This window comes from Eriocheir sinensis, chromosome 36, assembly GCF_024679095.1.
Source record: "Eriocheir sinensis breed Jianghai 21 chromosome 36, ASM2467909v1, whole genome shotgun sequence".
Lineage (NCBI taxonomy): Eukaryota > Metazoa > Arthropoda > Malacostraca > Decapoda > Varunidae > Eriocheir > Eriocheir sinensis.
Genome location: NC_066544.1, coordinates 17,039,035 through 17,055,152, shown reverse-complemented (window position 1 = coordinate 17,055,152; position 16,118 = coordinate 17,039,035). Strand labels below are relative to the sequence as shown.

General features: G+C 43.7%; 1 protein-coding gene across 2 annotated transcripts in view; it reads left to right on the top strand.

The window, feature by feature from the left end:
- Positions 1-16,118, top strand: part of LOC127007942 (dipeptidase 1-like) — a 103,951-nt gene that overhangs the window by 69,477 nt on the left and 18,356 nt on the right. For both annotated transcript variants that reach the window (XM_050879469.1, XM_050879470.1), the window contains exons 6-8: positions 773-905; positions 4,196-4,346; positions 5,445-5,520. In XM_050879469.1, the coding sequence (XP_050735426.1) occupies positions 773-905; positions 4,196-4,346; positions 5,445-5,520 (360 nt within the window). The remainder of the gene's footprint in view (positions 1-772; positions 906-4,195; positions 4,347-5,444; positions 5,521-16,118) is intronic.

Here is a 16,118-nt window from a genome sequence, read left to right as displayed (position 1 = left end):
TCTCCTTCCCTCTCACCAGCTGTCCTTGCCCTGCCATCCCCAGAAATCTCCTCCTCCTCTTCTTCCTCCTCCTCCTCGTCCTCTTCCTCCTCTTCTCGTTCCTCTTCCTTCCTCTCCTGCCTTTACCACTTCCTCCATTTTTATCTTTCTCTTTTATCTCTTTCACCTTCAGTTCTCTCTCTCTATCTCTCCTCTTCTCCTCTTCCTCCTCTTTTTTCCTTCATCTTTCCTCTTCCTCCCCACCACATTTTTTTTTCTGTCCACTTTCATCTCTTTCTCTCTCTCCCTCTCATAGTTTTTTTCCCTCCCTCTCTTTCTTTCTCTCATTTTTCCTCCACTGTCCCTCACTTACCTCCATTCAGTTATTTTCCTCCCACTCTCCGTCACCTCCAATCAATCTCTTTCTCTCCCTCTCTTAGTTGTTCTCTCTCTCTCTCTCTCTCTTTTACTTCTCTCTCTTTCTCTCCACATCCCCACCACTGCAGTTCCTTTCTTCCCTCTCACCCTATACTTCTTCCTCTTAGTTCTTTCCTCCATGCTTCTTCCCTCTTTCTCTCACCTCTCCTCACTCCTCCTTCTCCTTCTCCCTTGCAGTTCTTCCTCTCACACTCTCATCTCTTCTCACTCCTTCTCTTACACAGTTCTCTATTTCCCCTCGCCTACTTCACCCCCTTTAAATTCTTCCCACACACACACATCCATTCCCCTTCCTCAATCTTCTAGAGTTCCTCTCACTCCTATTCACTCCTACTCTCTTCCTCCTCGTCCTCAGTTCTGGGTGAGTTACGTGCCGTGCGAGTCCCAGCGCCTGAACGCCGTGCAGCTCACCATAGAACAGATCGACCTCATCAAGCGACTCATCGAACAGTACCCAGAAGACCTGCGCCTTGCCACCTCCGCCGACGGTGAGTACGAAGACCTGCCGGGCTGTGTGTGGAGGCTGGAGGAGGCTGACAGATGGTTTGGAGTGCAGGACTTGCGTGTGTGGAGGCTGCTGGTATAGAATGCTGGTGTTCTATGAGGAGAAGGAAGGGGTTAAGTGAAAGGCTGGAAGGGGTTAAGTTAGGTGAGGTTAGTGCGTGACCTTGCTGTGTGTGTGTTTGAGTGCAGGACCTTACTCTGCGTGTGTGGAGGCTGTAGGTGGAATGCTTGTGAACTGGGAAGAGATAAAAGGGGTTAAGTGAAAGGCTGGAAGGGGTTAAGTTAGGTGAGGTTAGTGCGTGAACTTGCTGTGTGTGTGTTTGAGTGCAGGACCTTACTTTGCGTGTGTGGAGGCTGCTGGTAGAATGCTGGTGTATTGGGAAGAGATAAAAGGGGTTAAGTGAAAGGCTGGAAGGGGTTAAGTAAGGTGAGGTTAGTGCGTGACCTTGCTGTGTGTGTGTGTGTGTGTGTGTGTGTGTGTGCATGGTTCTAGTGGCATGGTTAGGTTAGATGAGATTTGGTTAGCATAAAGACTTTCCTGGGTGTGTGTGGAGGCTGGGATGGGGTTGACGGGTGGTTAGGTTAAGTTAGGATGACACAGAGACCTGGCTGAGTGAATGTGTGTGCTGACAAGGAGTGACATATGGTTAAGTTAAGGTAAGTTAGCACAAAGGCCTGTCTGTGTGTGTGTGTGTGTGTGTGTGTGTGTGTGTGTGTGTGTGTGTGTGTGTGTGTGCTGGGAGGGATGATGAGTCGTTAGGTTAGGGTAATACAAAGACCTCTGTGTGTGTGTGTGTGTGTGTGTGAGAGAGAGCTGGAAGGGGTTGACGGATGCTTAGGATAGGTTAGGTTTTGTAAGGTTAGCGCGCGATCTGCCCGGGCGTGTGTGTGCTGGGAACAGGGCAGCTGGGTAACTTGTTGTATGGAGTGGGGAACATATCCGGAGGGGAACATGTCAAGGGGGGAATTTGTCAGGGGGAAAACGTCCTAAACTCGGATTGTTAGGAGAGGTGAGGTCAGGTGAGGTCAGCGCGCGATCTGCATGTGTAGAGGAAGAATACTGGAGGACTGTGGTGTATGTGATCTGGTTGTGTGGTGTGTGATGGTGCTGTTGTGGTGAGGCGTTCTGTACATAGGAATATATAGGAAGAACAGTGTCTGATATCTGTGGTTGAATTTGGTAAGAGGAAGGAGAGAGGAGAGGAAGTTCGAGAGACAGGAAAGTGAGGAAGTAATGGATTTGAGAGAGGAGGAGGACGAGGAGGGAGAATAAGAGAGAGAGAGAGAGAGAGAGAGAGAGAGAGAGAGGTAAACAAATTAAGACTGAGGGAGTGTCAGACAGAGAGAGAGAGAGATAGAGAGAGAGAGAGAGAGAGAGAGAGAGAGAGAGAGAGAGAGAATTTAGATTGCCTTCCTAATTCTGTATCACATAACTCGTTCCCTTCATCTTCCCCTCATCTTCTCTCTCCTCCTCCTCCTCCTCCTCCTCCTCCTCTCATCTTCCCTCACCTCTCCTTCCTCCCTTCCTTCCTTCCTCTTTCCTCTTCCTCCTTTCCTCTTTCCCTCTTTATTACTTTTTCTTCCTCCTTTTTCCTCTCTTTTATCTCTTATTTATATTTAGTTTTCTTCTCTTCTCTCTTCCTTCCTTTCCTCCTCGTTTCTTTTTTCTCCTTATCTTTCTCCTTCCTTCTTTCTCTCTCCTCTTTTCTTTCTCTTTTTCTCTCTTCTTCTAACCTTTCTCCTTTCTTCTCTCCTTCCCTACTTCCTTCCGCACTTCCTTCCACCCTGTCTTCCTCCTCCTCCTCCTCCTCTTCTTCTTCTTCTTCCTCCTCCTCCTCCTCCTCCTCCTCCTCCTCCATATATCCTGAGGCCAAGGAGAGGGTTAGCCAGGTGTTGCCTCTGAAAAGCCTCTCCTCCTCCTCCTCCTCCTCCTCCACTTTCTTCCTTTTGATCTTCCTTCTTCCTCCACTTTTTTTTCTCTTTCATTTTCCTCCTTCAGGTAATTCTCTTTGTCCGTCTGTTTGTTTGTTTGTTTGTTTGTTTGTTTGTCTGTCTGTCTGTCTGTCTGGGTAATTTAATTATCTCTCTCTCTCTCTCTCTCTCTCTCTCTCTCTCTCTCTCTCTCTCTCCACTTCTGACCTTTTGGAGAGAGAGAGAGAGAGAGAGAGAGAGAGAGAGAGGAAGAGGGGAGAAGATAGAGTGAGGGGGCGACTTTTTTCTATCTCCTCCTCCTCCTCCTCCTCCACTCTTCTCTTCCTCCACTTCCAATTCTGTAACATGCCTTTCCTCCACCACCACCACCACCACCACCAAAATCATCCTCACCACCACTTAAATCTCCTCCTCCGTCATTACCACCATCACCACCTCGCTAACCACCACCACCACCACCACCACCGTCACTACTCCATCTCTCCTTCTTCCACTTTTACCACCAATACGATTTTTATGTTCCACCACCACCACCACCACCACCACCTAAATTTATTACTATCAACATCAATATAATTCAGCACCATCAACACCATTAAAACTTTCCACCACCATCTTTACCACCACAACCACCATCACTATCATCATTACCGCAATAATTACTACCTCAGTCCCCCCCTCACCCCCCACCTCCTCCGCTGATGGCACGAGCAACGAGGCGGCACTACTGAGAAACACTAATGGCGCCCGGCGATGACACAGACACACAGACACAAACACAGACACACAGACACACATACACACAGACACAAACACGGACACACAGACACAAACACAGAAAGACACACAGACACGCAGACACATACACACAGACACAGACACGGACACACAGACACAAACACAGAAAGACACAGACACACACAGACACAGAAACTCGCAAATCGATAGAAAGACAGAGAGGTGGAAAATGCAAGGAGCTAGACACAGAGAAAGGTAGAAAACACAAAAGACAAGAACACAGACAGAGAGACAGACAGACAGATAGGTAGATGGCCGCCGGACAGGTGAGAGAGAGAGAGAGAGAGAGAGAGAGAGAGAGAGAGAGAGAGAGAGAGAGAGTGGGTGAGACGGGGGGAGAAAACTTTAAGAGGAGGAGGAAAGAAGCGCCTTTGAAGAACCTGTTACGGATATTGGTATTTAATGACCTTGGAAACACACACACACACACACACACACACACACACACACACACACACGCACACAAGCACGCTATCACTTACAGCACCACCACCACCATCACCCCCACCCCCTTTAATTCCACCCCTCTTCCCTCCCCCTTCAGAGGTCGAGGCTGCCTTCCGTGAGGGCCGCATCGCCTCCCTGATCGGCGTTGAGGGCGGCCACGCCATACAGAACTCCCTGGGCGTGCTGCGGGCGTTGCGGGACCTGGGCGTGCGATACCTCACCCTCACACACACCTGCAGCACGCCATGGTGAGGCCCACACCTGTCCGACACATGTGTATTGCTCTGTGTACATTTATCTTACCTATCGTTACGTGTGTCTTGGCTTGCGGAACACATATGGATCGCTATTTGTACATGTGTCTCCTCTGACCACATGTGTCTGTACCTTCACACACACACACACACACACACACACACACACACACACACACACCTGCAACAAGTCTTAATGAGTAGTTCGGACCAGTACTTACCTGTATAACGACCCCTTCAAGCTACTCTTAACAGGCACTTATAGTATGGCTGTACCTGTATATCGTGACTGTAACTATACCACATTTCACTATAACACATACACTAAGTCACCATAACACATAACTATACCATACTCACCTCACCATATTCAGTATAGACTTCACCATATCATCTGTACTATATTCACCATAACAAATACAGAGAATTCACTATTACTAGCCCACTATATGCACCATTACACACAATTATAACGCTATATGCACTATCACTCACTATCACAGGACCTTATTCACTATCATTTAATCATTTTCACCATTAACTAAACTAAATTCACCATAACACATACACTAAACATATCACTATTACTGCCCATCATTTTCACTATCACAACACTATATGCATCATCACTCACTATCACAGGACCTTATTCACTATCATTTAGTCATTTTCACCATTAACTAAACTAAATTCACCATAACACATACACTAAACATATCACTATTACTGCCCATCATTTTCACTATCACAACATTATATGCATCATCACTCACTATCACCAGACCTTATTCACCATCATTTAATCATTTTCACCATTAACTAAACCAAATTCACCATAACAAATACACTAAACATATCACTATTACTGCCCATCATTTTCACTATCACAACATTATATGCATCATCACTCACTATCACAGGACCTTATTCACTATCATTTATCCATATATCACTGTTACTATAAAACCTTCGTTGGTTGTGTTTACATGGACTTAAAATTACATACACTCAATATGGCAACGGGAATCTAACTTTCCTCCTCCTCCTCCTCATCTTCCTCCTCTTCCTCCTCCTCCTCCTCCTCTTCCTCAGGGCGGAGTGTGCACGCGCGCAGGAGAGTGACGAGGAAGACCCAAACTCCCCAAGGGGCCTCACAGCATTCGGAAAGGTAAGTCCTCCTCCTCCTCCTCCTCCTCCTCCTCCTCCTCTTACGTTTGTTTATTCCTTGCTCTTCTTCCTCCTTAATCTTTCCTTCTCCCTCGTCTTCTCATCCTCCTCCTCTTCCTCTTCCTCCTCCTCCTCCTTATCCTCCTTCGTATTCCGTAATCCGCTTTCTTATTTTGTTCTTTTCCTCTTCTCCTCTTTCTGCTCATGCTTTTCCGCCTCTTCCTCCTCCTCCCCCCCTCCTCCTCCTCCTCTTCTCTCTGTTGTTATATTCTCTCTATTATTTTGCAACCGATTTTCTTTTTTTTTCATTTTCTTTTCCTCCTCCTCCTCTCTCTATTTTTCTTTTTTATTCCTTCTTTTCCCTCTCCTCCTCCTCCTCCTCCTCCTCTTCTTCTTCTTCTCTGTTCTTTTAACCCCTTTTTATATTGCAACATTTTTATCTCATTTTTCTTTATATTCTTCTTTTATCTGCTTCCCATCCTCCTCCTCCTCCTCCTCCTCCTCCTCGTCTGCGTGTCTGGTATACATAATATTAATGGTGTTTTTTTTTCTTCTTATATTCTGTCTTTGTCATCGCCGCGGCTGGGACAGAGAGAGATGAGATGCGGGGACTCTCATTTTTCCTCCTCCTCCTCCTCCTCCTCCTCCTCCTCCTCCTCTTCGTCCTCCTCCTCCTCCTCCTCCATGGTCAGTTGTATTTCCTCCTTAATTTATATTTTTCCCATTTTTCTATGATTATTTTTTTTCTTGAGATTGCGTTTGGGTTTTATTTTTTCTTCCTTTTCTTCTTCTTCTTCCTCCTCCTCCTCCTCCTCCTCCTCCTCCATGGTCAGTCGTATTTCCTCCCTAATTTATTTTTTTTCCCATTTTTTCTATGATTATTTTTTTCTTGAGATTGTGTTTGGGTCTCATTTTTTCCTCCTCCTCCTCCTCCTCCTCCTCCTCCTCCTCCTTGGTCAGTTATATATAATCTCTAATTTATTTTTCTTCTATTGCCTTATGATTCTTTGGATTCTTTTTAGGAGCAGCGAGTAGCGGGCTTTTTTTTTTTTTTATTAATGTTTACTTTTTTGTGCCCTTGAGCTGTCTCCTTTGCTGTAAAAAAAAAAAAAATGAGTTTCCTCGATTTTTTTTTCTTTTTTTTACGTTCATCCTGTAGCACCTGTAGGCTTTCTTAGTGGTCGGTCCCAGCTAATTAGTGCTGCCCTAAAAGTGTTTACAGTGGCCGAAAGGCCATTTACTTGCTTTCGTAAGGTTATGGGACTTTCCAAGGAAGTTTTCTGACCCTGGTGATAGTTTGACAAGGCTATGAGTAGTCTTAGGGTCATATCATTAAACATTTCATCACCTGAGCACACATTTAACAAGGCTTTCTAGAGTTGTGGGACTTAGAGGTAGTTTTCTGACCTTGTTGGTAGTTTGACAGCATATGGGTAGTCTTAGTGTCGTATCATTAAACATTTCATCACCCGAGCACACACATTTAACAAGGCTTTCGTAGACGTTATGGGACTTGCCAGGGGTAGTTTTCTGACCCTGGCGGTAGTTTGACAAGGCTATGAGTAGTCTTAGGTTCATATCATTAAACATTTCATCACCCGAGCACACACATTTAACAAGGCCTTCGTAGAGGTTGTGGGACTTTCCAAGCGTAGTTTTCTGACCCTGGTGATAGTTTGACAAGGCTATGAGTAGTCTTGGGTCATATCATTAAACATTTCATCACCCGAGCACACACATTTAACAAGGCTTTCGTAGAGGTTGTGGGACTTGCCAGGGGTAGTTTTCTGACCCTGGCGGTAGTTTGACAAGGCTATGAGTAGTCTTGGGTCATATCATTAAACATTTCATCACCCGAGCACACACATTTAACAAGGCCTTCGTAGACGTTGTGGGACTTTCCAAGGGTAGTTTTCTGACCCTGGTGGTAGTTTGACAAGGGTGCTGTACCTTGAACCTGGAAAATCACTCGTTGGAACGCATTTAGCTTTTTTTGGCCGCTAGAATTTATTGATATGAGAGTCTGAGGCGTCCAAGAGTCCCCACCTTAGACCACTCGGCGATGACTGAAAAATTGCAAGCTTGTGGCGGTGGACGGGACGCGAACTCGGGTCCTCCAGTTCACCGCGCCCACATGCTGACCATTCCGCCACCGCCTCGTCTTCTCATTTTTTTCAAGGGTATACGCAAGACTTTCCTTCCATTTTCCTTGTTAATATCCCATTGTCCTCGTTACCATTCCATCTTCAGGGATAACTTCATTTTTTTTTTCTTTACTGTTTCGAGGGAGGGAAGGAAAGGTAAGCTTGTAACCACCACCACCACCATCGCCACCATCACCACTATCACCACCACCATCACCACCACGACCACCATCACCATCACCACCACCACTAAAATCATCACCACCACTATTTCAAGGGATGGGACGAAAGGTAAGCTTGTAACCACCATCACCACCACCTACATCACCACCACCATCACCACCACTATTTCAAGGGATGGGACGAAAGGTAAGCTTGTAACCACCATCACCACCACCTACATCACCACCACCACCTCCACCGCTAAAATCATCACCACCACTATTTCAAGGGATGTGACGAAAGGTCAGCTGGTAACCTCCACCACCATCAACACCAACACCAACACCAACACTACTACTACTACTACTACTACTACCACCACCACCACTACTACTGCCACCACCACCACTACTACTGCCACCACCACGACCACCACCACCATCATCATCACCATCATCACCGCCACCACCACCACCATCATCACCTTTACACCTTTCCTCTTTAACGACGTAATGTGGATCTCTCTCTCTCTCTCTCTCTCTCTCTCTCTCTCTCTCTCTCTCTCTCTCTCTCTCTCTCTCTCTGAAGCTTTTTTTTTTTCCTTTTCCTCTTTCACCTTCTACCTTTCTTTCCACTTCTCTTTCAATCTCTATTTTTTCCTCTTTTTCCCTTTCGTCTAATCTGTCTTTTTCTTTTTTCCTTTATTTTTCTTTCTCACAGGCGGGAAAAAGTAGACTGAGCAGATTTTCCTTCCCTTCCTTCCTTCCCTTCCTTCCTTCCTTCCTTCCTTCCTTCCTTGCTTCCTTCCTTCCTAACTTCCTATCTTCCTCCCTGTCTTGCTTGCTTCCTTCCTTTCCTCCCTCCTTTCTTCCCTCCCTTTCCATCTTTTTCTTTCTCCGGTGAAGTAAGATAAAATGAAAGAAGAAGAAGAAGAAGAAGAAGAACCAATACTCATCTTCCTCCTCTTCTTCCTTTCCTAGTTTATTTTTCTCATTTTTTTATCAATATTCTTCCTCTTTTTGGTGTGAGAGAGAGAGAGAGAGAGTGTGTGAAAACAGGTTATGTTGTCAAAGCTAACAGACCACCCTCCCTTCCTCTTCTTCCTCCTCTTCTTCCTCCTCCTCCTCCTCCTCCTCTTCCTCTTCTTCCTTTTAATTTTCCCTCAATTTCTTCGTCATGCTTCTCCTCCTCCTCTTTCTCTTCTTCCTTCTCTTCCTCTCTCTCTTCCTCTTCTTCTTTCTTCTATTTTTCCCTCATTCTCTTCCTTTTCCTTCTTCCTCTCCTCCTTTACTTCTCTTTTTTTTTCTCGGTTACTCTATTGAAGTTTCCTCCTCCTCCTCTTCTTCTTCTTCTTCTTCTTCTCCCTCCTCCTCCTCCTCCTCCTCCTCCTACTTCACCAATTTATTTTCTATTACTGTAACGTACTATTGAATTTATCCTCCTCCCTCCTCCTCTCCTCATCCTCTTCTTCCTCCTCCTCCTCCTCCTTCTCCTCCTATTACTCCTCCTATTCCTCTCCTTCTCCCTCCTCTCTCATTACGGAGGGGAGGGAGGGATGGAGGTAGTGAGAGCAGAATCACCATAATCATCACCACCACCACCACCACTATCACCACCACCACCACCACCACCACCATCAGCATCACCACCAGCACCATTTACTATTCACCACCACTTACTATCATCATCACCACCACCACCACCACCACCAACACCACCACCTGATTGATTTATTCTCGCGTGCACTTTTTAAAAATCTTTTCGCCCCAAATTGTGACTGACAAGAGACGAGGGCTCGAGCCGGACACACACACACACACACACACACACACACACACACACACACACACACACACACACACACACACACACACACACGAGAAGGAAAGAAAGAAGGAAATTAGAGGAAAAGATTATCAAAGAGAGAAAGAATTGGAAACGAAGATAAATGAAAAGAAAGGAAGAGAAGGAAGAAGAAAACGAAAGAAAAAAGAAGAAAAAGAAGTAGAGAGAGAGAGAGAGAGAGAGAGAGAGAGAGAGAGAGAGAGAGAGACACACACAGTCTCTCTATATTTTTTCACTGCCTGTTAACGTTATGCATCGAATCGACTGGACACTTCCATTGCTCCATTAATATTTCCTTCATTCTATTTTATATTTCTATTTTTCTATTTTTTTGGCTTAACGTGTTTTTTTTTCACCTCTCGTCTTTCTGTTCTCGTTCTCATGCTTCCTGGTGGAGGCGGCGATGGTGGTGGTGGTAGGGGGAAGGGGGGTCTTGGTGTTAGTATTGTTGGTGGTGGTGATGGTGGTGGCTGTAGTGGTGGTGATGATGGTGGTGGTGGTGGTGGTAGGTGGAAGGGGGGTCTTGGTATTAGTGTTGTTGTTGTTGGTGGTGGTGGTGGCTGTAGTAGTGGTGATGGTGGTGATGGTAGAGGTAGTGGTGGTGGTGATGATTGTGGTGGTGGTGGAGGTAGTGGTAGCGGTGACGGTGGTGATGGTGGTAGCGTTAGTAGTAGTAGTAGTAGCATTAATAGTTGTAGTCGTATGTCACTGTGGTAACCCTGATGTCACGCTGGACCTCTGGATGTCACGCTGGCCCTCTGTCGGGTTAAGGGTTCTCCCCCACCACAGGCTCAAAGGAACAGCGTGACGGAGATGAGCACAGCCTCCACGCGCAGCTATAGCATATGCTCTCTACTTTAACTTTACGACATTCTTTGCTGCAGTCACTTTCATATTTTTTTTTTCTCGAGATATTCATTCATTCCTGCCATGCCTCATCTCCATTTTATTTCAGATCATGCTTTCGAGTTCTCTTTCATCCAAACATTCTTTTTTCCTTCTTTATCAATATCCTTTTGTATTTCTCTTTCCCTCGTACTATTTCGTTATTTCTCATTCTTGATTCTCCTCCCCTTCCTCTTCCTTTTCCTCTTTCTCTTCCTCCTCCTCTTCCTCTTTCTTTTACTTTACCCTCATTCTCCTCCTTTTCCTTCTTCCTTTTCCTCTTTCTCTTCCTCCTCCTCTTCCTCTTTCTTCTACTTTTCCCTCATTCTCCTCCTTTTCCTATTCCTCTTCCTCTTTCTCTTCCTCCTCCTCTTCCTCTTTCTTCTACTTTTCTCTCATTCTCCTCCTTTTCCTATTCCTCTTCCTCTTTCTCTTCCTCCTCCTCTTCCTCTTTCTTTTACTTTTCTCTCATTCTCCTCCTTTTCCTCTTCCTCTTCCTCTTCCTCTTTCTCTTCCTCCTCCTCTTCCTCTTTCTTTTACTTTTCTCTCATTCTCCTCCTTGTGCTATTCCTCTTCCTCTTTCTCCTCCTCTTCCTCTTTCTTTTACTTTACCCTCATTCTCCTCCTTTTCCTTCTTCCTTTCCTTCTTCTATACTTCTAAATTTTTCCTCTTTTCCATTTCTTCTATCCTGTATTTTTTTGTGCAGTAAAGGAAGCAGATTAAAGGGCAAAAAAAATAATAATGAGGAAAAAAGGCCGCTAATCACTGCCTGTATATAAAAGAAAAATAGAGTTTAGAAGAGTGGCCACAAGTGAGGTTAGTTTTGGGGAGGAGAGGCGTCTGGATACTCTCCCCTTGAAAAGTTTAAGTATCAGTGTTTTATAATTTCTTTTTTAAACATTCACTATATTTTTTTTCATCATCTACTTTTCCCTCATTCTCCTCCTTTTCCTTTTTCCTTTCCTCCTCCTTTACTTCTCATTTTTTTCTCTGTTATTCTATTGAAGTTTCCTCTCCGTCCTCTTCTTCTCCTTCTCTTTCCTCATCCTTCTCCCCTCTCCTCCTCCTCCTCCTCCTCCCTCCCTGATGTTCACGTGTCGTTCTCCTTTTACCTCAAACATTAATTCTTATATATTTCTTTTCATTCATCAACTCCATTTTTTTTCTATTCATTTCAGTGTTCTTCAGTTTCCTTTTTACAGACATTCAATTTTTTTTTTCTTCTTTAGCCTTCTGTCCATTATTTTCATCATGTATTTCTCTCTCTCTGTTCTTTTCCTTACATTCCTTTTCCTTACATACTCCCTATATATATTTTTCCATTACATTTCTCATTCCTTTTACGTCAAACATCACACCTAATTTCTTGCTACACTCATCAACTCCATTTGTTCTGTCCTTAGGTTTCAGAGTTTCCTTATAGAGAGATCATATTTTTTTCCATCATATTCGTCATTCCTGATTTCAGTTTGTGTGTTTCTCCTTTTACGTCAAACATCACTCCTAGTTTATTTCTTTTCATTCATTAACTCCATTTTTTCTATCTTTAGGTTTAAGAATTTCCTTATAGTGTATTTTTTCCATCATATTCGTCATTCCTGATTTTGATACGAATTTCTCCTTTTTGCATCAAACATCATTTCTCTTTTCCAGTTTTACTTTCATCGTCTCCAGTATATTCCATCTATATTTCCTTTTAGAGACACTCACTATATATATTTTTTACATCATATTTCTCATTCCTGATTTCAATGCGAATTTCACTTCTTTTTTTTTAATTTTACATTCATCATCTTCATTATTGTCTATCCGTATGTGTGTGTGTGTGTGTGTGTGTGTGTGTGTGTGTGTGTGTGTGTGTGTGTGTGTGTGTGTGTGTGTGTGTGTGTGTGTGTTTTCCTTTACACAGACACTATATTTATTTCTTCTCTCTACATTTCTACACTCTACATTTTTTTCATTTTATATTTCTCATTCCTGATTTCAATGCGAATTTCTCCTTTAACATCAAACATCACTTCTTTCCCTTTCCTCTCTGTTTGTTCTTTCCTCCCCGCGTTTGTGTTCCCGTCCAATAGTCATTTTTTTTTTTAGGCTTGGATAACATACAGATGAAGCGTGTAGTACGTGTGTGTGTGTGTGTGTGTGTGTGTGTGTGTGTGTGTGTGTGTGTGTGTTTGCTCTGCGGTGAGTTATGTTCATATACCTGACAGAACAAAGAGAGCTGGTGATGAAGCCTGCAGACTGTCGTGGTGGTGGTGGTGGTGATAGTGGTGGTGGTAGTGGTGGTGGTGGTGGGGGTGGTGGTGGGGGTGCTGGTGTTGTTGTTGGTGGTGGTGGTGGTTTTGGTGGTGGTGGTGGTGGTGGTGGTGGTGGTGGTGGTCGTAATGGTGGTGCTGGTGGTGGTGGTGTTTGTGGTGGTGGTGGTGGTGGTCGTAATGGTGGTGCTGGTAGTGGTGGTGTTTGTGGTGGTGGTGGTGGTGGTCGTAATGGTGGTGCTGGTGGTGGTGGTGTTTGTGGTGGTGGTGGTGGCGGTGGTGGTAGTAATGGCGGTGGTGGTGGTGGTGGTAGTAATGGTGGTGCTGGTAGTGGTGGTGTTTGTGGTGGTGGTGGTGGTGGTGTTTGTGGTGGTGGTGGTGGTGGTGGTGGTGGTGTTTGTGGTGGTGGTGGTGGTGGTCGTAATGGTTGTGCTGGTGGTGGTGATTAAAGGGAATGACGGAAACTTTCACTGATGTTGTGCAAAGGAAAATGTATTCATTGCATGTTTGTGTGTGTGTGTGTGTGTGTGTGTGTGTGTGTGTGTGTGTGTGTGTGTGTGTGTTAGCGCTCGTATGGAGAGTAATGCGCTTAAGATTATAATGATGAATAAATATGACGATTACACCAATAGGGCTAATTAATTACCATCGAATTTATTATTATTATTATTATTATTATTATTATTATTATTATTATTATTATTATTATCATTATCATTATCATTATTACTGCTACTATCACTACTACTACTGCTGCTGCTGCTACTACTACTACTACTACTACTACTACTACTATTATCATCATTATTATATTAAGATGATTTCTGGCCCACGTTTCCGAGAACAGGAATTCATATGAGGAGGGGAAAAACTCTCTCTCTCTCTCTCTCTCTCTCTCTCTCTCTCTCTCTCTCTCTCTCTCTCTCTCTCTCTCTCTCTCTCTCTCTCTCTCCATGACCCCTCTTGATCCCTAACTCAAAAATGTAACCCTTCCCTTTCCTTCCCCTCCCCTCCCTTCCCCTTCCCTTCCCCTTCCCCTTCCTCCTCCCCTCTTCCCCCCTTTCATAATATTCCTTTGTGTGTGTATAAAGTTATTTCTATATTCACTTTTTATTCATATTTCATCATTTCCCTTTTTTTTCATTTATCTTTTACCTCTCATCCCCTTCCTCCTCCTCCTCCCCTTCTTTATTAATATTTATTTTTGACATTTTTTGTTTCTACATTTTTCTATTCCCTTCATCTGTTATTCATTTTGTGTCCACATCTGGCGAGAGAGAGAGAGAGAGAGAGAGGTTAATTCACTTTCTTTTCTTTCTCTCCCAACATTTTTTTTATTCTTCTTAACATTTAGTATTACCTACGTTTTTCCTCCTCTTTTTTCTCCTTTTTTTTTTGTTTTTCTTTCTTTTTCTTTCCTTTATTCATCACAAGGTTGGTTTTTACTTCCTTTTCCTTTTCTCTTTTCTTAATTTTCCCTTCCCTGTTTTTGTTATATTTTTTTATATTTCTTGTTTTCCTATTTTTTTATAATTTCTCGTTCGTTTCTCTTTTCCTGTTTCTTTAATTTTCATTTTTCCGTTTTTTCCTTCTCTTAACTCTCCTATTTTCCTTTTTTATATATATTTCTCTTTCCTTTCTCCTTCGTTTCTCTAATTTTTCAGCCTTCTCTTTATTTTTTCTCCTTTGCTCTTCAATTTTCTTTTTATATATTTTTCGTTCGTCTGTCCCTCATCTTTCTTTAATTTTTCCTCCCTCTCTTTCCTCTCTCTTTACTCTCCTATTTTCCTTTTTATATGTATTTCTCTCTCGTATCTCTCTTATGTTTCTTTAATTTTCATCCTCTTAATTTCCTTTCCCTTTTATTTTCCTCTTACATTTCCAAGAAGTCCAGAATTTCTCTCGTGTCAAGTCTTTCTGTAATCATTTTTTTCCTTTCTTTTTTTCTGCCTTTTTTCCTCTTCCTTATGACTTCCTCTCAAGATTTTTTTCATCGCTTACCTTTTTTTCAAGAGTTATAATGGAAGCGTTACGACTTTTAGCCCTGAGCGAGAGAGAGAGAGAGAGAGAGAGAGAGAGAGAGAGAGAGAGAGGATCTACATAACCACAAAATATCGTCCAATCTTCCTCATACCTTATAAATCTTCCTTAAGTGTCTATTAGCAAACACACACACACACACACACACACGCACGCACACACACACTAACGCAGTCCCTCTCCCTCGCCAAGGCAGTGTCGTAGTTACCCGCGGCCTTTCTCGCCCAAAATAGCCTATGAACGCCCCTGCATGAACGGCCGTCAAACTTTAATGCCCTGCAACGCATCATCTGTGGCATTAAAGGCAGCTGTGTCCTGTACGAGCACCCGCATCCCAGGGCCATCATACACGCCCGTCAGAGCCCCTTCAGACAACCCAAAGCGAAACTGGCTCCAAAAAGTCACTGATTATTCTTCCTCCTCTTCCTCTTATGGACGATTTCAAGGAGCGAAGCTATAGGAGCGTTGAAGAACTCAGCACTAGTCAGACCTTATCTCGATTATATGGTCCAGTGTTGGTCTCCCTGGTGCTAGAAACTATACAGAGGAGGATGACATAGTGATTCAAGGGCTGGGCAGACTTACGCACTCTGCTCTGGAATGGCTGTCAAGGTGTTAGAATCTGTACAGAGCAGGATGACAAAGTGATTCAAGGGCTGAGAAACTTGCCGTGTGAGGACAGACTTAAGTATTTTGGTCTGCATTCTCAGGGAAGGCGAAGGTTACGAGACGATTAATTTTTATACATATGGATTCTTCTTCCTCCGCCTCCTCTTCCCCCTCCTCCTCCTCCTCCTTCTCATTATCTTCATTACTTCCTACTTCCTCCTCTTCTTAGTACTCCTATTCTTCCTCCTCCTCCTCTTCCTCCTCCTCCTCCTCATTATCTTCATTACTTCCTACATCTCCTCTTATTTTTCCTCCTCTTCTCAGTACTCCTATTCATCCTCCTCCTCCTCTTCCCTGTCCGCAGAGCTAAACGAAGGTAATTCCCCGCCATTAATTAACTCGTCTGCTTCGTGTATTGATCGCGTACTAATCGTGTATTTCGCTTCCTGCCCTCTGTGGGATAGCATCTTTTTGTCCTCAGGTATTAGTGGTCGCGGCAGGATTATTATTATTATTATTATTATTATTATTATTATTATTATTATTATTATTATTATTATTACTGTTGTTCAATTTTCCCAAAGGTTATGACATCTAATTAAGCCTTGCAGCCCCGTTAGGATTATTATTAGTAGTGGTAGTAGTAGAGGTAGTG